Source organism: Ranitomeya imitator, chromosome 4 (assembly GCF_032444005.1).
Source record: "Ranitomeya imitator isolate aRanImi1 chromosome 4, aRanImi1.pri, whole genome shotgun sequence".
Lineage (NCBI taxonomy): Eukaryota > Metazoa > Chordata > Amphibia > Anura > Dendrobatidae > Ranitomeya > Ranitomeya imitator.
Window position 1 is genome coordinate 672000847 of NC_091285.1, and position 21939 is coordinate 672022785.

General features: G+C 43.3%; 1 protein-coding gene across 1 annotated transcript in view; it reads left to right on the forward strand.

Moving 5' to 3' along the window:
• The window catches only part of LOC138677280 (A.superbus venom factor 1-like), a 165441-nt gene that overhangs the window by 47992 nt on the left and 95510 nt on the right, over window positions 1–21939 (forward strand). Inside the window, exons 11-13 of the mRNA XM_069767310.1 lie at window positions 3368–3514; window positions 10989–11192; window positions 11479–11676. Of these exons, the coding sequence (XP_069623411.1) occupies window positions 3368–3514; window positions 10989–11192; window positions 11479–11676 (549 nt within the window). The remainder of the gene's footprint in view (window positions 1–3367; window positions 3515–10988; window positions 11193–11478; window positions 11677–21939) is intronic.

Consider the following 21939-nt stretch of genomic DNA (forward strand, 5'->3'; position numbering starts at 1 on the left):
ACATCATTGTCGCCATGGCAACCATTATGACATCTACGTCGATACTGTGCCCGTAGCTGAATCAGAAACGCGGGATTTCTATGTCCTTTATGACATCATCGTCACTGTGCCCGTCGCTGATTGGTCGAGGCCTGGCAGCCTCGACCAATCAGACGAGGGATGTCTACGTCCTTTATGACATCATCGTCGCTGTGCACGTCGCTGATTGGTCGAGGCCTGGCGGCCTCGACCAATCAGAGACGTGGGATTTCTACGTCGATACTGTGCCCGTCGCTGATTGGTCGAGGCCTGGTGGCCTCGACCAATCAGAGATGCGGGATTTCCAGGACAGACAGACAGAAAGACAGACAGACGGAAAAACCCTTAGGCAATTATATATATAGATACCTATTCTATGTGTAGACATTTATTCTACCTATTCTATTGTAAGCTGTCAGTGTGATTTTACTGTACACCGCGCTGAATTGCCGGCTTTTCTCTCTAACACCGCTGCGTATTTCTTGTAAGTCACACTGCTGGTCCATTTGTAATCCGTATTTTTCTGGCCCCCATAGACTTTCATTGGCGGATTTTTTTGCGCAATACGGTGACAAATGCAGCATGCTGCGATTTTCTACGGACGTAGAAGACCATATAATACGGATCAGTAAAATACGGCTGATAGGAGCGGGGGCATAGAGAAGCATTTTCAGCACCTCTCTTACGTCCGTAAAACTTGCTAGTGTGAGGCCGGCCTAACCGTTCTCCATACCGCTCATATTGAACAGCTTGTGCTGCCCCACTCTCCATACTGAGCCCCTCCGCTTCCCCTTTTCTATACTTAGCCTCTCACACTGCCTCCCTTCCATACTGTGCCCTCAATGCAATTTTGGAAAGGACATGACCACAAAAAATGTTAAGAACTGCCAGAGTTAGCATAGTATAATAAGTTATAAATGCCTTGGGCAGGATTGAATGTCATTTTAGTAAATATAAGTCCAGTTCAACAAACATTTCTATGGTTCATCAAGGCAGGATTATATTTTCACATTATTATTAGTGATGAGCGATTATACTCGTTGCTCGGGTTTTCCCGAGCATGCTTGGGTGGTACCTGAGTATTTGTTCGTGTTCGGAGAGTTGCTTTTCATCGCCGCAGCTGAATGATTTACAGCTACTAGCCAGCTTGATTACATGTGGGGATTCCCTAGCGACCAGGCAACCCCCACATGTAATCAGCCTGGCTAGTAGCTGTAAATCATTCAGCTGCAGCGATGAAAACTAAATCTCCGAACACTAACAAATACTCGGAGGTCACCCGAGCAACGAGTATACTCGCTCATCACTAATTATTATTATTATACATTTTTATAGCGCCATTTATTCCATGGCGCTTTACATGTGAAAAAGGAGCAAATATAGACAAATACAATAAACATGAGCAAAAAACAAGGCATTTACATGTACAGAAGGGGGGAGGACCCTGCCCGCGAGGGCTGACAGTTTGCTGGGGATGGGTGAGGATACACTAGGAGATGCTAGAGCTGGTTGTGCGGCGGTTCAGTAGGTTGAGGATCACTGCAGGCTGTAGGCTTGTCGGAAGAGGTGAGTCTTCAGGTTCTTTTTGAAGGTTTCTATGGTAGGATAGAGTCTGATCTGGTGGGGTAGAGAGTTCCAGAGTATGCGGGAAGCATGGAAAAAGTCTTGGATGCAGTTGTGGGAAGAAGAGATAAGAGGGGAGTAGAGAAGGAGATCTTGTGAGGATCGAAGGTTGGGTGTAGGTAAGTACAGGGAGATGAGGTCACAGATGTGTGGAGGAGACAGGTTGTGGATGGCTTTGTATGTCATAGTAAGGGTTTTGAACTGGAGTCTCTGGACGATAGGAAGCCAGTGAAGGGCTTGGCATAGGGAAGAGGCTGGGGAATAGTGGGTGAGACAGGTAGATTAGCCGGGCAGCAGAGTGTAGGATGGATTTTAGTGGTTCTAGAGTGCTAGAGGGGAGGCCAGAGAGTAGGAGGTTGCAGTAGTCAAGGCTGGAGATGATAAGGGCATGCACTAGTGTTTTTGTGGTTTCGTGGTCAAGGAATGTGCGGACCCGGGAAATATTTTTGAGTTTGAGATGGCAGAAGGAGGTAATGGCTTGGATATGTGGCTTGAAAGAGAGGGCAGAGTCGAGGATCACGCTGAGGCATGCGGGACTGGGGAAAGTGAGCAGCCATTGACATTGATGGATAGGTCTGCTGGAGGGGTAGAGTGAAATGGGGAAAAGATGATGAATTCTGTTTTGTCCATGTTCAGTTTTAGATAGCGAGCCGAAAAGAAAGCCAAGATAGCAGACAGACAGTGTGAGATTTTGGTGAGTAAGGGGATGAGGTCAGGTCTGGATAGATAGATCTGCGTGTCATCGGTGTAGAGATGATACTGCAAACCGTGGGATTCTATGAGCTGTCCCAGGCCGAAGGTGTAGATGGAGAAGGGGTCCTAGAACTGAGCCCTGAGGAACACCGACAGACAAGGAGCGAGGTGAGGAGGTGGTGTGGGAGAGGGAGACACTGAATGTTCAGTCTGTTAGGTATGACGAGATCCAGGATAGGGCCAAGACTGTGATGCCAAGAGATGAGAGAATCTATAGCAGGAGGGAGTGGTCCACAGTGTCAAAGGCAGAAGACAGGTCCAGGAGAAGGAGGACAGAGTAGTGTCGCTTGCTCTTGGCGGTTAGTAGGCCATTGGTGACTTTAGTTAGGTCAGTTTCAGTTGAATGATGGGGTCCGAAGCCAGATGGTAACCGGTAAAAGAAGGAGCAGGAGGAGAGGTGGGAGGACAGTTCAGGATGGACTTGCTGTTCCAGTAGTTTTGAGGCATAAGAGAGAAGAGATATCAGGCGATAGGTAGACACAGAGGATGGATCGAAGGAGGGCTTTTTGAGGATGAGTGTGATCTTGGCATGTTTGAAGGATGAGGGGAAGACACCAGTTGTGAGTGAGAGGTTGAAGAGGTGTGTTAGGGTTGGGATGAAGACTGTGGCAATGTTAGGGATGAGGTGGGACGGGAGCTGGTCAAGCGTGCAAGTGGTGAGGTGTGACCTTGACAGGAGGGTGGAGAGCTGATCTTATGTCATGGTGGAGAAGCAGGTTTTGGAGGAACAGGGTTGAGCAGCTAAGAGGGGCACTGGGCACTGTGGGCCAAAGCTTTCTCTGATCGAATCGATCTTCTGTTTAAAGAAAGAGGCAAAGTCTTCAGCAGAAATGAGAGGGGAGGGAGTAGGTGCTAGGGGACGGAGTAGCGAATTGAAAGTGTTGAACACATTCACCTGAGGCTTCATATACAGTAAATATACAAACTTAAATGGCAATACTTATTTCTCTATTTGACTTTCTTTTTTCAAAAGGTTTTTGTAATCCATCCAGATGGTTCTCCAGCAAAAAAGGTCCCAGTGGTGGCTAAACCAGCAATGGTGCAGGGAATTACTGGAGAAGAGGGAACAGTCCGGCTGACACTGAGCACAGCTTCATCTCTACAATCCCTTCCAATTACTGTGAGTATCTGCAAATATATCTGTACTAGCTGAAGAGCCCGGCGTTGCCTGGGCATAGTAAATATCTGTGGTTAGTTATAGCACCTCACTTCTCTTATTTTCCCATCACGCCTCTCATTTTCCCAATCACATCTTTCATTTTCCCCCTCACATCTCTCATTTTCTCCCTCACTCCTCTCATTCCCCCCTAACACTTGTCATTTCAACCTCACATCTGTCATTTTCTGATCACTCCACTATTTTTCCTCACTCCTCTCATTTTGCACTCACACCTTTTCATTTTCACCTCACACCTCTCATTTTCACCTCATCACCTCAGTATATACATGTTTGTCATCTCCCTTATATATAGTATACATCTGTATGTCATCTCCTGTATATAGTATATACCTGTATGTCATCTCCCCTGTATATACTATATACCTGCTGTGTGTCATCTCCCCTATATATAGTATATACCTGAATGTCATCTCCTTCTATATATAGTATATACCTGTATGTCATCTCCTCCTGTATATAGTATATACCTGTGTGTCATCTCCCCTGTATATAGTATATATCTGAGTGTCATCTCCTCCTGCATATAGTATATACCTGCATGTCATCTTCTATATATAGCATATACCTGTATGTCATCTCCTCCTGTATATAGTATATACCTGTGTGTCATCTCCCCTGTATATAGTATATATCTGAGTGTCATCTCCTCCTGCATATAGTATATACCTGCATGTCATCTTCTATATATAGCATATACCTGTATGTCATCTCCTCCTGTATATAGTATATACCTGTATGTCATCTCCTCCTGTATATATATGTACCTATATGTCATCTCCTCCTCTATATAGTATATACCTGTGTGTCATCTCTCCTGTATATAGTATATATCTGTGTGTCATCTCCCCTGTATATAGTATATACCTGTGTGTCATCTCCTCCTGTATTAGACCTCGTTCACACGTTATTTGCTCAGTATTTTTACCTCAGTATTTGTAAGCTAAATTGGCAGCCTGATAAATCCCCAGCCAACAGGAAGCCCTCCCCCTGGCAGTATATATTAGCTCACACATACACATAATAGACAGGTCATGTGACTGACAGCTGCCGTATTTCCTATATGGTGCAATTGTTGTAGTTTGTCTGCTTATTAATCAGATTTTTATTTTTGAAGGATAATACCAGACTTGTGTGTGTTTTAGGGCGAGTTTCGTTTGTCAAGTTGTGTGTGTTGAGTTGCGTGTGGCGACATGCATGTAGCGACTTTTGTGAGATGAGTTTTGTGTAGCAACATGCATGTAGCAACTTTTTGTGTGTCGAGTTACATGTGACAGGTTAGTGTAGCAAGTTGTGTGCAGCAAGTTTTGCGCATGGCGAGTTTTGCGCATTGCGAGTATTATGTGTGGTACCTTTTGAGTATGTGCAAGTTTTGTGTGAGGCAACTTTTGCATGTGTTGCAACTTTTGTGCATGTGGCAATTTTTCCGCGTGTGCAAGTTTTGCGTGTGGCGAGTTTTTCATGAGGAGAATTTTGCACTTGTGGCGAGTTTTGCAAGAGCCTAGTTTTTGCATGTGGCGAGTTCTGCGCGTGGCGAGTTTTGAGTGGCGACTTTTGTGTTTTGACTTTTATGTGGCGAGGTTGTTGTATTTGTGGTGAAATGTGTGCTGAGGGTAATATGTGTTCAAGCACGTGGTAGTGTGTGGCGCATTTTGTGTGTGTTGATATCCCCGTGTGTGGTGAGTATCCCATGTCGAGGCCCCACCTTAGCAACTGTACGGTATATACTCTTTGGCGCCATCGCTCTCATTCTTTAAGTCCCCCTTGTTCACATCTGGCAGCTGTCAATTTGCCTCCTACACTTTTCCTTTAATTTTTTCCCATTATGTAGATAGGGGCAAAATTGTTTGGTGAATTGGAACGCGCGGGGTTAAAATTTCACCTCACAACATAGCCTATGACGCTCTCAGGGTCCAGACGTGTGACTGTGCAAAATTTTGTTGCTGTAGCTGCGACGCTTCCATCACTTTTCCTTTCACTTTTTTCCCCATTATGTAGATAGGGGCAAAATTGTTTGGTGAATTGGAAAGCGCGGGGTTAATATTTCACCTCACAACATAGCCTATGACGCTCTCGGGGTCCAGACGTGTGACTGTGCAAAATTTTGTTGCTGTAGCTGCGACGCTTCCAACACTTTTCCTTTCACTTTTTTCCCCATTATGTAGATAGGGGCAAAATTGTTTGGTGAATTGGAACGCGCTGGGTTAAAATTTCGCCTCACAATATAGCCTATGACGCTCTCGGGGTCCAGACGTGTGACTGTGCAAAATTTTGTGGCTGTAGCTGCGACGGTGCAGATGCCAATCCCGGACATACACACATTCAGCTTTATATAGTAGAAGATATATTCCCCAGAGAGAAAAGCAGTTCAAAAGAGTAGAATAAGCTGTGAATATCCAAAAAAGAAATGTCAATGGGCAGAATGTAGTTCTTCATACTTCTGGTGTTGGTGCTGTAAGTCAATTGATCAGATGCTGCCAACTACGCTAATGATTATGACTAGTGTTGAGCATTCCGATACCGCAAGTATCGGGTATCGGCCGATACTTGCGGTATCGGAATTCCGATACCGAGATCAGATATTTTTGTGATATCGGGTATCGGTATTGGAAGTGTAAAATAAAGAATTAAAATAAAAAATATTGTTATATTCACCTCTCCGGCGGCCCCTGGACATCTGCGCGAGGAACCGGCGTCCGGCACGGCTTCTTTCTTCAAAATGCGCGCCTTTAGGACCTGTGGTATGACGTCCCGGCTTCTGATTGGTCGCGTGCCGCCCATGTGACCGCCACGCGACCAATCAGAAGCCGCGACGTCATTCCTCAGCTAAAGTCCTAGAATGAGCGCCTTTTAGGACCTGAGGAATGACGTCGCGGCTTCTGATTGGTCGCGTGGCGGTCACATGGGCGGCACGCGACCAATCAGAAGCCGGGATGTCATTCCACAGGTCCTAAAGGCGCGCATTTTGAAGAAAGAAGCCGTGCCGGACGCCGGATCCTCCCGCTGATGTCCAGGGGCCGCCGGAGAGGTGAATATAACAATATTTTTTTATTTAATTCTTTATTTTACACTTTAATATGGATCCCAGGGCCTGAAGGAGAGTTTCCTTTCCTTCAGACCCTGGGATCCATGAGGATACATTCCGATACTTGATGTCCCATTGACTTGTATTGGTATCGGATATCGGTATCGGCGATATCCGATATTTTTCGGGTATCGGCCGATACTATCCGATACCGATACTTTCAAGTATCGGACGGTATCGCTCAACACTAATTATGACTGATCACTGATTTCTTTTCACCACAGCAATTTGTGGTCATCAGAATGTTGTGTAATCTTCTAACAAAAAGGGATTGTCTGAAGAAAGCAACCATTTTATTCCTATGTGACATAGGACATAATAGTATGTCCTATGCTGGGTCCCATCTTATGGGGCTGGCTCAGGAGCTGAGTCCGCTCCATATTCAGAAGCCTCCATGGCTGCTATCTTATTCCTCCTATGGAAAGTCAGTTTGTGGTAACACAATATATATGTGTAAAATATACTGTATATACAGCTCTGGCAAAAATTGAGAGACCACTGCAAAATGTTCAGTTTGTCTGATTTTTCTCTTTATAGGTATATTTTTGGGTAAAAAGTAAACTGTTCTTTTATTCTCTAAACTTCTGACAACATGTCTCCGAATTTCCAAGCAATAAATTTTGTATTTTTTTTCTGACAAAGAAAACTGGTCAAAATTTAAAAAAAACCCAGTGCTTTCAGACCTCAAATAATGCAAAGAAAACAAGTTCATGATCATTTAGAAACAACAATACTAATGTTTTACCTCAGGAGGAGTTCAGAAATCAATATTTTGTGGAATAACCATGAGATTTAATCACAGCTTTCATGCGTCTTGGCATGCTTTCCACCAGTCTTTCACACGGCTTCTGGCGCAAAAATGTAAGCAGTTCTTCTTTGTTTGATGGCTTATGACTATCCATATATATATACAGTAAAGGAAATAATTATTTGATCCCTTCCTGATTTTGTAAGTTTGCCCACTGACAAAGACATGAACAGTCTACCTTTTGAGGGTAGGTTAATTTTAACATTGGGAGATAGAATATCAAAAATAAAATCCATAAAATCACATTGTATAAATTATATAACTTTATTTGCATTTTGCAGTGAAAAATAAGTATTTGATCCCCTACCAACCATTAAGAGTTCTGGCTCCTACAGACCAGTTAGATGCTCCTAATTAACTCGTTACCTGGATTAAAGACATCTGTCTTACATAGTCACCTTTATAAAAGACTCCTGTCCACAGATTCAATTAATCAGTCAGAATCTAACCTCTACAACATGGGCAAGACCAAAGAGCTTTATAAGGATGTCAGGGACAAGATCATAGACCTGCACAAAGCTTGAATGGGCTACAAAACCATAAGTAAGACGCTGGGTGAGAAGGAGACAACTGTTGGTGCAATAGTAAGAAAATGGAAGAAATACAAAATTACTGTCAATCGACATCGATCTGGGGCACCATGTAAAATCTCACCTCGTAGGGTATCCTTGATCATGAGGAAGGTGAGAGATCAGCCTAACACTACACGGGGAGAGCTTGTTAATTATCTCAAGGCAGCTGGGACCACAGTCACCAAGAAAACCATTGCTAACGCATTACGCTGTAAAGATTTAAAATCCTGCAGTGCCCGCAAGGTCCCCCTGCTCAGCGAGTGGTTTCTTGCTCGTTCCGTATGTGAGTGCACAAGAGGTAACTATGACCTGATGAATATACCGCAGTTGTGGTTTGTCTTTGACCGCCTGGTTAATATTAACAACTTGGATGCCAATAAGTAGTTTAGCATTTTATGATTTTTCTGCATTACAAATGTATTAACTTTAAAAGCCGTGCAGGTAGCTTTGACTTGGTAGCTGTACATATTTGCATATTGGCACTTGACTATATAGTTAGATCATAGTTGTAATAGATAAACTGGTATATATCAGCATACAAGTCTTATAGACTGTTAGAGCAAATAGGCATATATTTATGCACATGTGAACAGGTATATGAGCCGTGTAGGCTGCTTTGGCGTAATAGCTATATTTATATGCACATTGGCACTTGATTATATAGTTAGACCATATTTTGTAATAGATAAACTGGTATACATCAGTATGCAAGCCTTATAGGCTGTTGGAGAAAATAGGGATATATTTATGCATATTGGCATTTCAGCATGGTCTATTTTTTCCTCTTTAGGTAAATCAGTTGGCATGGTACCCACTAATTAGGCTAACAATAACTGAGGAATAAGCTATTTTAGACTTACCTCATTATATACCACAATTGGGTTATTGTGGTTTGTTGCACTACACATGGAACTAGTTTTTGGATTGGAGGCATTCTGTATACCATAAAAAAATGTATATTATGAAAATTGTGTATGTTAGGTAATGAATTTTTATCTCAGCTATTTATAATAAATTATTTGTTTGAACTGAACATTGTGTGGCCTGATTAATTATCTTGGTAGGTCCTTTCTTTTTGGTATGTAATTGCTTTGAATGTGTTCTATATATGTTTTGGACTAATATGTATAAATATCTTTCTAATTAGTAGATGAGCATTGGAGTGAATTATCAAACGCTTGCTGGGTGTATAATGGGGATCTAATATCATTGTTAACTCCTATGTACGTTTTCTGTCAAGTAGATATTTATCTACAATTTTGGGTTTAATGTTGTGAATTCTGCTCTTGGGCTCCCTCCGGTGGTTATGAGTGGTAGTGCTGCTGTCTTTGGATCGCAGCATTTATCAGGTTTATCCATTTTTTGCAATTTGGGCTGGGCTATTTAGTCCTGCTTTATCCTTTAGTCAGTGCCAGTTGTCCATTGTTTTTGGAGGATTCACATCCATTCCTGGTCTCTCCTGTTTGCTGTTCATTTCAACAAAGATAAGTTCTGGCTTTGTTTTTGCTGTCCACCTGCTGTGGACCTTATAGTTCTGTGCATTTTCATGTTTTGTCTTGTCCAGCTTTGTCTGTGAGGGATTTTTTGCAGCCAAGCTGTGTCTCTGGAGATGCAGATATACCCTCCATGTCTTTAGTCAGATGTGGTGATTTGTATTTTCTGTGGTGGATATTTTCTAGTGTTTTTATACTGACCGCATAGTACTCTGTCCTATTCTTTCTTTTTAGCTAGTATGGCCTCCTATGCTAAATCCTGATTTCATGTCTGCGTATGTTATTTCCCTCTCCTCTCACAGTCAATATTTGTGGGGGGCTGTCTATCCTTTGGGGATTTTCTCTGAGGCAAGATAGTTTTCCCGTTTCTGTCTTTAGGGGAAGTTAGTTCTTAGGCTGTGTCGAGGGGTCTAGGGAGTGTTAGGTACCCCCCACAGCTACTTGTAGTTGCGCTGCTAAGTTCAGGGTTTGCGGTCAGTACAGGTACCACCTTCTCCAGAGTACGTCTCATGCTGCTCCTAGGCCACCAGATCATAACAGTTTAAGGTGTTGTTTGAGGTATGTCAACATGTCCATGATCTAGGGTTGACAGGGTTACCGACCTTGAGTGGGGGTGCCATTATGTCTACAACTAGGGTGCCAACCTCTGCTGGCAGGCAGGACTTCTCTCAGGGCCTTTCAGGGAGAGATTAGCCCTCCCCTCCCCATTACTTTTTCTGGTTATTATACCTTTATGCTATGCATATTGTGTATTGGGTGGTTCCTGGTTGACTCTAGCACCTTTTTAATATTGAGTATGCTTTTAATATATTAATAAAAGTTACTTTTAAGGTGTCTTGATCCCCTCTTTTGTTTTTTTTTCTGATTTCGAGACCCCATCTGTTGTTCAAGGGATGTTTTTTAGATGTTGAAGTCACCCATGATGATGGTGGGAATGTCAGATGAGATAAAGTAAAGAAGCTAGGTAGAGACGTGGTTGATAACAGTGGTGACATTGTCCAGGGGTATGTACATGATGGCCACAAAGTGAAAAGAAGCAGAAGGAGAAAAAAAGAAGCACTAAAGCAAAAATTGGTCATGGCGAGAAAAGGTTAAAAATTTAAATTCCTTAGCTTTGAGTTATGTTGACAACTTTTATGTTAATATAATTGGAATGGTTATGTTACTTTTTTGTGAACATTTTATATGAATGTCCTCAGTTTCAAGTGGTATTTTACTCTCCAGTATCTAGAAACTCAATGCTGTAAAGCGTGCAATTGTGTATTTGGTTGAAAATGGGCTGACAAAAGTCATTATTGAACCAATCCCTGCATTTTGTGGATTTTTCAAAACCAACTTTTGATAGTTTTGTCTTCTAAAAAAAAGTTCACATTTACTGTATTTCTTTTATTGCTTTAAATTCTATTTTCTCCTGGTGACTTAATTTGCTCTGCATTCTTACAAATATTTCTGATTATAGGTGAAAACAGCAAATCCTGCGCTCTCTGATGCCCGGCAAGCAACAGCATCAATAACAGTCAACGCTTATCAGTCAGCTGGAAATTATTTGTACATTGGCATCAGTGGAGGAGAAGTGAAGCCTGGAGATATTGTCTCTGTAAATTTCTTTATTCGTAACTCTAACCCAGCCATTCAGAAACAGATACAGCACTTCACCTACCTGGTAAATGGTTTCTACTTTTTTTGTATCACTATTTAGATTCAGGGTAAAATCTCAAGATTACCTTGAGGCGCAATAGCCTTCTGTCTTTGTGGGAAATTATTTATTTGTTTTCCCCAAGGAAAAAGATCATGGCATCTGCAACAATTTAGAATTCTATCCTTAGCATTTTGAAGCCAGAACTTGTATCATCGTGATTATGAATTCTTCATGACCATTCTGACCAAAATGTAAGATGAATTATGTGACCAAATGGATCCAAGTTACTGTTTTCTCTTTTTTTTTTAAGATTATGAACAAGGGCAGAATCCTGAAACTAGGCAGGCAACCTCGGAATCAGGATCAGGCTTTGGTTCACATGTCTTTCCCCATCACAGAAGAATTGACTCCATCCTTCCGCATAATTGCCTATTACATGGTTGGAGATGAGATTGTTTCGGACTCTATCTGGGTCGAAGTAACAGACTCGGAAAGGTGTATTGGAACGGTGAGGCATCTTACCTGGTATAGAAAAGTTATATTATGCAATATGTAGGGATCCAAACTCTCAGGTAGGTATTAGGTAGCATTCACACATGCAATAAGGTTTGGTCCAAACATATGCAGTTTTATTGCTTTCATGAAACGCCAATGGATTCAAAACTAAAACCGCCTCTCTGGGAACAAAGATATAACAGCAAATAAACAGTTAATTTAGCAGGGCACATATGTCAGTGCAGGCTCATCCGAACAGAGTACAGTCCTCTTCCTCTCAGCTTCTGGCTTTAGACTGTAAACATCAGAGGTCTTTTCTTCCTCCCAGTTACAATATGGTGATGTACTGTATACAGCCCATTCTCCCAGAGCAAGTATTACACGAACAAAAGGTATGGTCCTACCAGTCTTGGTATCACCTTCAGCCTGAGGTCCAGCAGCTTCGAGTACCAACAGAAGTGTTCAACTCCATGTACAGTTCACACTGAAAAAGTTATTCACATTTCTCTGCAGCTCCATCACAGAGTGCTGAGCTTTTCTAGCTGACCCGTGTGTTGTGAATTCCGTTCTGGAGCTCCCTCCTGTGGTTGCTAATGGTTTTTGTGTGAGTTCTGCCCTTGGGCTCCCTCTGGTGGTTTCGAGTGGAACTGCTGCTCCGTTAGGTAGCTGTAGCAGCTGCCTTCACTAATCGCCTTGCCTGGGTTTGTTATTTAAACCTGCTCTGGGCTTTAGTCCATGCCTGCTGTCAATGTTCTTGTATAATAAAGAGAAAAAAACGGCACAAAGCCGTAGCCAGCTCACCAACCAGACCATAGATGATTGAGCACGGAGATGCGTCCAGACCGAGACGCCAAGCAGCAGCAATATACGAAAACGTGGAAACTCCAGCTCAAAAAATGGTGAAAATCTTTATTAGTCCATCTTCATTTAAAAGGACATCCTTACAGGTTACTAAGGACACCGGTGGTTACATGAATGTAGGCAACACGTTTCGATCACGCAGGATCTTATTCATGCCCATTTTTTGAGCTGGAGTTTCCACGTTTTCGTATATTGCTGTCAATGTTCTTGGTTGGATTTGGTTCTCTCCTTGGAATTTTCATATGGCCAGTCCTTGTCTGCAAAAGATAAGTTTTTGCTAGTTTTTGTTGGTCCATTTATTTGGACTCTATTGCTTTGCAAATATGTCTCTTTTTGTCCAGCTTGTCACTATGTCTTATTCAGGCTAGCTGGAAGCTCTGGGAAAGCAGATTTGCCCCTCCACACCGTGAGTCGGTGTGGAGTTCATTTTTGTAAACTCTGCGTGGATTTTGTAGTTTTTTATACTGACCGCACAGTATCCTTTTCTCTCTGTCTATCTAGTTTAGTATTGGCCTCCTTTGCTGAATTCTGATTTCATTTCTGAGTACGTCATTTCCCTCTCCATTCACAGTCAATATTTGTGGGGGGCTATCTTCCCTTTTGGGGGTTTTCTCTGAGGCAAGATAGCTTTCTATTTCCTTCTTTAGGGGTAGTTATTTCTTAGACTGTGAAGAGGTGTCTAGGGAGAGTCAGGAACATCCCACGGCTATTTCTAGTGTTGTTGTTAGGATTAGGGACTGCGGTCAGTAGAGATACCACCTTCTCAGAGCTCGCTCCATGTTGCGTTTTAGCCACCAGGTCATATCAGTGTGGCCTCTTAACCACCAGGTCATAACAGTACAGCAGGCCAGAAATGAATTAAATGCATCTCAAAAGAAGGAAAAGAATGTTCTGAACCATTTTTTTTGTGCTCTGTTCTGTCTTTTTTTTCCTCTTGATATCTGGGTGGTGCTGGATATATGCTCTGGTATGGAGGTTCAGAGTTTGTTTTCTCGTGTGGATCAACTTGCTCTGAGGCAAGGTAGAAATCCTACTTCCATCTATAGGGGTATTTAGTCCTCCGGCTGTGTCGAGGTGTCTAGGATTTGTTAGGCACACCCCACGGCTACTTCTAGTTGCGGTGTTAAGTTCAGGATTTGCGGTCAGTATAGTTTCCACCATCTCCAGAGAAAGTTCCATGCGGCTCCAAGGCCACCAGATCATAACAGTACAACTGGCCAATAATGAGTTAAATGCATCTCAGAAGAAGGGAAGAAAGGGGTTGAGTCATTTTTTTTTCTGTAGACAAATGGGAACGCGTGCACTATTAGTAATGGTGCAAAGGTAGGTTCCCACACCATGTGGTACATAGAAAAATAAACCTTGCACTCAACTTAATGCTCAAGTGAGATATTTTATTGTAGTACTCAAACGTTTCGGTCCAAAACACACAGGACCTTCATCAGTTACGTACTGTTGGGTAAGTAAGTGAACAGAGAAAAGAGACTATCGGGTCTCAAGGCACACAATAGGCTGCGCCTGCATGAATCATGTGAACGGAACCAGTTAAACTGTGAGGTAGACGTAGGTAAGTGCCTGGATCAGACGCGGTATCCCCCGCTCGTCTGATCCAGGCACTTACCTACGTCTACCTCACAGTTTAACTGGTTCCGTTCACATGATTCATGCAGGCGCAGCCTATTGTGTGCCTTGAGACCCGATAGTCTCTTTTCTTTGTTCACTTACTTACCCAACAGTACGTAACTGATGAAGGTCCTGTGTGTTTTGGACCGAAACGTTTGAGTACTACAATAAAATATCTCACTTGAGCATTAAGTTGAGTGCAAGGTTTATTTTTCTATTTTTTTTTCTGTAGTCTGCTTTTTTTTCTCTTCCCTCTTTATCTCTGGGTGGCTGAAGAGTCTTGTGATAGCATGGATGTTCAGGAATTAGCTTCTCATGTAGACCAGCTTGCTGCTAGGGTACAGGGTATATCTGATTATATTGTCCAGACTCCGGCTCTAGAGCCTAGAATTCCTACTCCTGATTTGTTTTTTGGGGACAGATCCAAGTTTTTGAACTTTAAAAATAGCTGCAAATTGTTTTTTGCTTTGAAACCCCGTTCTTCTGGTGATCCCATTCAGCCGGTAAAAATCATTATATCCTTACTGCGTGGTGATCCTCAAGACTGGGCTTTTGCTCTTGAAACAGGGGATCCGGCATTGTTGAGTGTGGATGCATTTTTTTCAAGCGCTCGGATTGTTGTATGATGAACCTAACTAAGTAGAGCATGCTGAGAAAACACTGTTGGCCCTGTGTCTGGGTCAAGAAGCGGCAGAGTTATACTGCCAGAAATTTAGAAAATGGTCTGTGCTCACTAAGTGGAATGAAGAGGCTCTGGCTGCTATCTTCAGAAAAGGTCTTTCTGAAACCCTTAAAGATGTTATGGTGGGCTTTCCTACGCCTACCGGTTTGAGCGAATCTATGTCTCTAGCCATTCAGATTGATCGGCGCTTGCGTGAGCGCAAGGTGGTGCACCATATGGCAGTGTCCTCTGAGCAAAGTCCTGACTCTATGCAATGTGATAGGATTTTGACTAGAGCAGAAAGACAGAAATTCAGACGTCAGAATGGCCTGTGTTTTTACTGTGGTGATTCTGCTCATGTTATCTCTGATTGCCCTAAGTGTACTAGGAGGGTTCCTGGGTCTGTTACCATTAGTACTGTACAGCCTAAATTTCTCTTGTCTGTTACCCTGATTTGCTCATTGTCGTCCTTCTCTGTTATGGCATTTGTGGATTCTGGCGCTGCCCTGAACTTAATGGACTTAGAATTTGCCAAGCGCTATGGTTTTTCCTTGGAGCCTTTGCAGAGTCCTATTCCCTTAAGGGGGATTGATGCTACGCCATTGGCCAAAAATAAACCTCAGTATTGGACTCAGTTAACCATGTACATGGCTCCAGCACATCAGGAAAATATTCGCTTTTTGGTGTTGCATAATTTGCATGATGTTGTTGTGCTGGGTTTTCCATGGTTACAGGTACATAACCCAGTGCTGGATTGGAGATCTATGTCTGTAACTGGTTGGGGTTGTCAGGGGATACATAGTGATATTCCTTTGATGTCCATTTCCTCTTCCCCTTCTTCTGAAGTTCCTGAGTTTTTGTTGGATTTCCAGGATGTATTTGATGAGCCCAAGTCCAGTTCTCTGCCTCCTCATAGGGACTGCGATTGTGCCATTAATTTGATTCCTGGCTGTAAGTTCCCTAAGGGCCGACTTTTCAATCTGTCTGTGCCAGAGCATGCCGCTATGCGGAGTTATGTAAAGGAGTCCTTGGAGAAGGGGCATATTTGCCCGTCTTCGTCACCGTTGGGAGTGGGATTTTTTTTTGTTGCCAAGAAGGATGGCTCCTTGAAACCCTGTATAGATTATCGCCTTCTCAATAAAATCACTGTCAAATTCCAGTACCCTTTACCTTTACTTTCTGATTTGTTTGCTCGGATTAAGGGTGCCAGTTGGTTTACTAAAATCGACCTTCGAGGGGCGTATAATCTCGTGCGTATTAAACAAGGTGATGAATGGAAAACAGCATTTAATACTCCCGAAGGCTATTTTGAATATCTTGTGATTAGGGTTGAGCGAAACGGGTCGTTCATTTTCAAAAGTCGCCGACTTTTGGCAAAGTCGGGTTTCATGAAACCCGATCCGACCCCTGTGCGGGGTCGGCCATGCGGTACGCGACTTTCGCGCCAAAGTCACGTTTCAATGACGCGAAAAGCGCCATTTCTCAGCCAATGAAGGTAAACGCAGAGTGTGGGCAGCGTGATGACATAGGTCCTGGTCCCCACCATCTTAGAGAAGGGCATTGCAGTGATTGGCTTGCTGTCTGCGGCGTCACAGGGGCTATAAAGGGGAGTTCCCGCCGACCGCCATGTTACTGCTGCTGATCTGAGCTTAGGGAGAGGTTGCTGCCGCTTCGTCAGAAGCAGGGATAGCGTTAGGCAGGGTACATTAACCCCCAAACCGCTTGTGCTGTAGCGATTTCCACTGCCCAACACCACCTTCGGTGTGCAGGGACAGTGGAAGCTACATTTTTTTTTTTTTCCCCCTCAGCGCTGTAGCTCATTGGGCTGCCCTAGAAGGCTCCCTGATAGCTACATTGCTGTGTGTACGCCGCTGTGCAAACCAACTGCTTTTTTCAAAGCACAAATCCTCTTGTTCCTTCCTTTCTGCACAGCTATCTTTTTGGTTTGTACACACTTTTTATTTAATTTGTGCATCAGTCCACTCCTTATTGCTGCCTGCCATACCTGGCTGAGATTACTGCAGGGAGATAGTAATTGAAGGACACTCCCTGTTTTTTTTGTTTCTTTTGTGGGAGATTAAGATTGACATTTCTGCTAGAGTGCCATCCCTGTCTGTGTCATCTCTCACTCAGTGGGCCATAGAAAGCCTATTTATTTTTTTGCTTGATTTGGGTTATAAAATCTACCTGAAAAAATCACTACATCAATCAGTGGGAGAAAAATATTGGCCTCAGGGCTTGTGTGCCACTCTTGACTCCTGTGTGCATCATCACTCACTCAGTGGGCCATAGAAAGCCTATTTATTTTTTTGCTTGATTTTGGTTCTAAAATCTACCTGAAAAAATCACTACATCAATCAGTGGGAGAAAAATATTGGCCTCAGGGCTTGTGTGCCACTCCTGACTCCTGTGTGCATCATCACTCACTCAGTGGGTCATAGAAAGCCCTTTTTTTTTTTTTTGCTTTATTTGGGTTCTAAATTCTACCTGAAAAAATCAATAAATCAATCAGTGGGAGATTAATATTGGCCTTTGGGCTTGTGTGCCAGTCCTAAGCGTGCCATCTCTCTCTCTCAGATAGTGGGCCATAGAAAGCCTATTTATTTATTTATTTTTTTATTGGGTTTATAAATTTTCCCTGGAAAAAAAAAAAAAAGTGGGAGATTAATATTGGCCTCTGGGCTTGTGTGCCAGTCCTGAGCGTGCCATCTCTCTCACAAATAGTGGGCCATAAAAAGCCTATTTATTTATTTTTTTTTGGTTTTATAAATTCTCCCTTAAAAAAAAAAGGGAGATTAATATTGGCCTTTGGGCTTGTGTGCCAGTCCTAAGCGTGCCATCTCTCTCTGTCTCTCAGATAGTGGGCCATAGAAAGCCTATTTATTATTTTTTTTATTGGGTTTATAAATTTTCCCTGGAACAAAAAAAAAAAAAGTCGGAGATAAATATTGGCCTCTGGGCTTGTGTGCCACTCCTGACTCCTGTGTGCGTCATCTCTCACTCAGTGGGCCATAGAAAGCCTTTTTTTGTTTTATTTGTTTTCTAAATTCTCCCTGAAAAAATCATTTTTTTTTATTTGGTTTCTAAATTCTTCCTGAAAAAATCATTTTATTCTATTTTTTTTTTCCTAAAGTCTCCCTGAAAAAAAACAAAAAAAAAACAAATCAGTGGGAGATTAATATTGCCCTTTCTGCTTGTGTGCCAGTCTTGACTCCTGGGTGTGCCATCTCTCTCTCTCTCTCCAATTGTGGGCCATAGAAAGCCTATTATTTTTTTTAGCTTGATTTGGGTTCCAAAATCTACCTGAAAAAATCACTACATCAATCAGTGGGAGATAAATATTGGCCTCTGGGCTTGTGTGCCACTCCTGACTCCTGTGTGCGTCATCTCTCACTCAGTGGGCCATAGAAAGCCTTTTTTTGTTTTATTTGTTTTCTAAATTCTCCCTGAAAAAATCATTTTATTTTCTTTGGTTTCTAAATTCTTCCTGAAAAAATCATTTTATTCTATTTTTTTTTTTCCTAAAGTCTCCCTGAAAAAAAAAACAAAAAAAAAACAAATCAGTGGGAGATTAATATTGCCCTTTCTGCTTGTGTGCCAGTCTTGACTCCTGGGTGTGCCATCTCTCTCTCTCTCTCCAATTGTGGGCCATAGAAAGCCTATTATTTTTTTAGCTTGATTTGGGTTCCAAAATCTACCTGAAAAAATCACTACATCAATCAGTGGGAGATAAATATTGGCCTCTGGGCTTGTGTGCCACTCCTGACTCCTGTGTGCGTCATCTCTCACTCAGTGGGCCATAGAAAGCCTTTTTTTGTTTTATTTGTTTTCTAAATTCTCCCTGAAAAAATCATTTTATTTTATTTGGTTTCTAAATTCTTCCTGAAAAAATCATTTTATTCTATTTTTTTTTCCTAAAGTCTCCCTGAAAAAAAAACAAAAAAAACAAATCAGTGGGAGATTAATATTGCCCTTTCTGCTTGTGTGCCAGTCTTGACTCCTGGGTGTGCCATCTCTCTCTCTCTCTCTCCAATTGTGGGCCATAGAAAGCCTATTATTTTTTTTAGCTTGATTTGGGTTCCAAAATCTACCTGAAAAAATCACTACATCAATCAGTGGGAGATAAATATTGGCCTCTGGGCTTGTGTGCCACTCCTGACTCCTGTGTGCGTCATCTCTCACTCAGTGGGCCATAGAAAGCCTTTTTTTGTTTTATTTGTTTTCTAAATTCTCCCTGAAAAAATCATTTTATTTTATTTGGTTTCTAAATTCTTCCTGAAAAAATCATTTTATTCTATTATTTTTTTTTCCTAAAGTCTCCCTTAAAAAAAAAAAAAATCAAATCAGTGGGAGATTAATATTTACATTTGTGCTTCAGTGACAGTCCTGCGTGTGTGGCATCTCTCTCATTTGTTGCCACCAACAACAGAGTGTGTAACATTGTGCCTGATTTTCGTTGTGGTCTCACTCACCTGTAAAGGGGTAGCTAAATCATACTGAAGTTATAGCTCACCGTGTAATTTGTGTGACAGCAACAAATACCGTTAGTTTGTTTACGTTTTTAAAACAATGAGGAAGTATGGTGGAAGAGGTCGTGGCCGGGGGCGTTCATTGTCAGCTGGTAATGAGGGTAGTGGTAGTGGTGGAGCATCAGCTGGTCGTGGGAAAAAAAATATTGCACCTAAGTCTGGAGCTGTGGAGCCAGGTTCGTCGTCTGGCTACACAAGGCCTCGAACGCTCCCTTTTCTGGGAGTAGGAAAACCGTTTTTAAAGCCGGAGCAGCAAGAGCAAGTTTTGGCTTATCTTGCTGACTCAGCCTCTAGCTCTTTTGCCTCCTCTCGTGAAACTGGTAAATGTCAAAGCAGCGCGTCGTTAGTGGATGTTCACGGTCAGGGACAAGTCGCTTCCTTGTCCTCTTCAGCAAAAACAACAACAGAGAAGAATGTAACAGGCGACACAACGGGTTACTCCATGGAGCTCTTTACGCATACCGTCCCCGGCTTAGAAAGTGAAGCAGTTAACAGTCCATGCCCATTACAAGTTGAATCTGACATGGAGTGCACTGATGCACAGCCACAGCCAGACTACTATGCTGGTCCTTTTACTCAGACCACAACATTGCCCTCGCAGGGTGCTGATCAAGAATCAGACCCTGATGAGACTATGTTGCCCCATCACGAACGCTATACCACCGACCGACACGGTGACACAGACGAAGTTGCACACGAGCTACAAGAAGAGGTAATAGATGACCCAGTTCTTGACCCCGATTGGCAGCCATTGGGGGAACAGGGTGCAGGCGGCAGCAGTTCTGAAGCGGAGGAGGAGGGGCCGCAGCAGGCATCAACATCGCAACAGGTTCCATCTGCCGGGCCCGTATCTTGCCCAAAACGCGTGGCAAAGCCAAAACCTGTTGGAGGACAGCGTGGCCATCCGGTTAAAGCTCAGTCTGCAATGCCTGAAAAGGTATCCGATGCTAGAAAGAGTGCAGTCTGGCATTTTTTTAAACAACATCCAATTGATCAGCGCAAAGTCATCTGTCAAAAATGTTCAACTACCTTAAGCAGAGGACAGAATCTGAAAAGTCTCAATACAAGTTGCATGCATAGACATTTAACCACCATGCATTTGCAAGCCTGGACTAACTACCAAACGTCCCTTAAGGTTGCAGCACCCTCGGCCAATGAAGCTAGTCAGCAACGCAACATCCCTTCCGGCAGTGTAGGGCCACCATTTTCCGCACCACCTGCAGTATCTGTGCAGGTTTCTTTGCCAGGCCAAAGCAGTCAGGGTCAGGGAATCACCAGTTTCGTAGTAGGAAACACTGCATCTAGGGCACCGGTGGCAACAATACCATCTCCCACCGTCTCTCAGTCTGCCATGTCCACCGGCACCCCCGCTAGTTCCACGATCTCCAGCTCTCCAGTCCAGCTCACCCTACATGAGACTATGGTTAGAAAAAGGAAGTACTTAGCCTCGCATCCGCGTACACAGGGTTTGAATGCACACATAGCTAGACTAATCTCGTTAGAGATGATGCCCTACCGGTTAGTTGAAAGCGAAGCTTTCAAAGCCCTGATGGACTACGCTGTACCACGCTACGAGCTACCCAGTCGACACTTTTTTTCCAGAAAAGCCATCCCAGCCCTCCACCAGCATGTTAAAGAGCGCATCGTCCATGCACTCAGGCAATCTGTGAGCACAAAGGTGCACCTGACAACAGATGCATGGACCAGTAGGCATGGCCAGAGACGTTACGTGTCCATCACGGCACACTGGGTAAATGTGGTGGATGCAGGGTCCACAGGGGACAGCAAGTTTGGGACAGTTCTGCCTAGCCCACGGTCTAGGAAACAATTGGCTGTAGCCGTTCGCACCCCCTCCTCCTCCTCTTCGTCCTCCTGCAGTCGCACAACCACTCCATCCGCAGCTGCCACTGTTGCACACCAGGTCTCCCATTATGGGGCAGCTACTGGCAAACGTCAGCAGGCTGTATTGGCTATGAAGTGTTTGGGCGACAACAGACACACTGCGGAAGTTCTGTCCGAGTTCTTGCAGAAAGAAACGCAGTCGTGGCTGGGCACTGTAGATCTTGAGGCAGGCAAGGTAGTGAGTGATAACGGAAGGAGTTTCATGGCTGCCATCTCCCTTTCCCAACTGAAACACATTCCTTGCCTGGCTCACACCTTAAACCTGGTGGTGCAGTGCTTCCTGAAAAGTTATCCGGGGTTATCCGACCTGCTCCTCAAAGTGCGTGGACTTTGCTCACATATCCGCCGTTCGCCCGTACACTCCAGCCGTATGCAGACCTATCAGCGTTCTTTGAACCTTCCCCAGCATCGCCTAATCATAGACGTTGCAACAAGGTGGAACTCAACACTGCACATGCTTCAGAGACTGTGTGAACAGAGGCGGGCTGTTATGTTTTTGTGGGAGGATACACATACACGGGCAGAGCACCACCAGAAAAAATCAGTGTATAAACGTCCACAGACTATTATAGAAGTCACAATACATAAAGTTTATTAAATACATAAAACAGACCACAAGACAGGGCAACGAATAAAAGGGTAACAAATCTTCCCACATAGAAAACAGGCGGAGAAAGGGCCATATGTGAAAACACCTGGG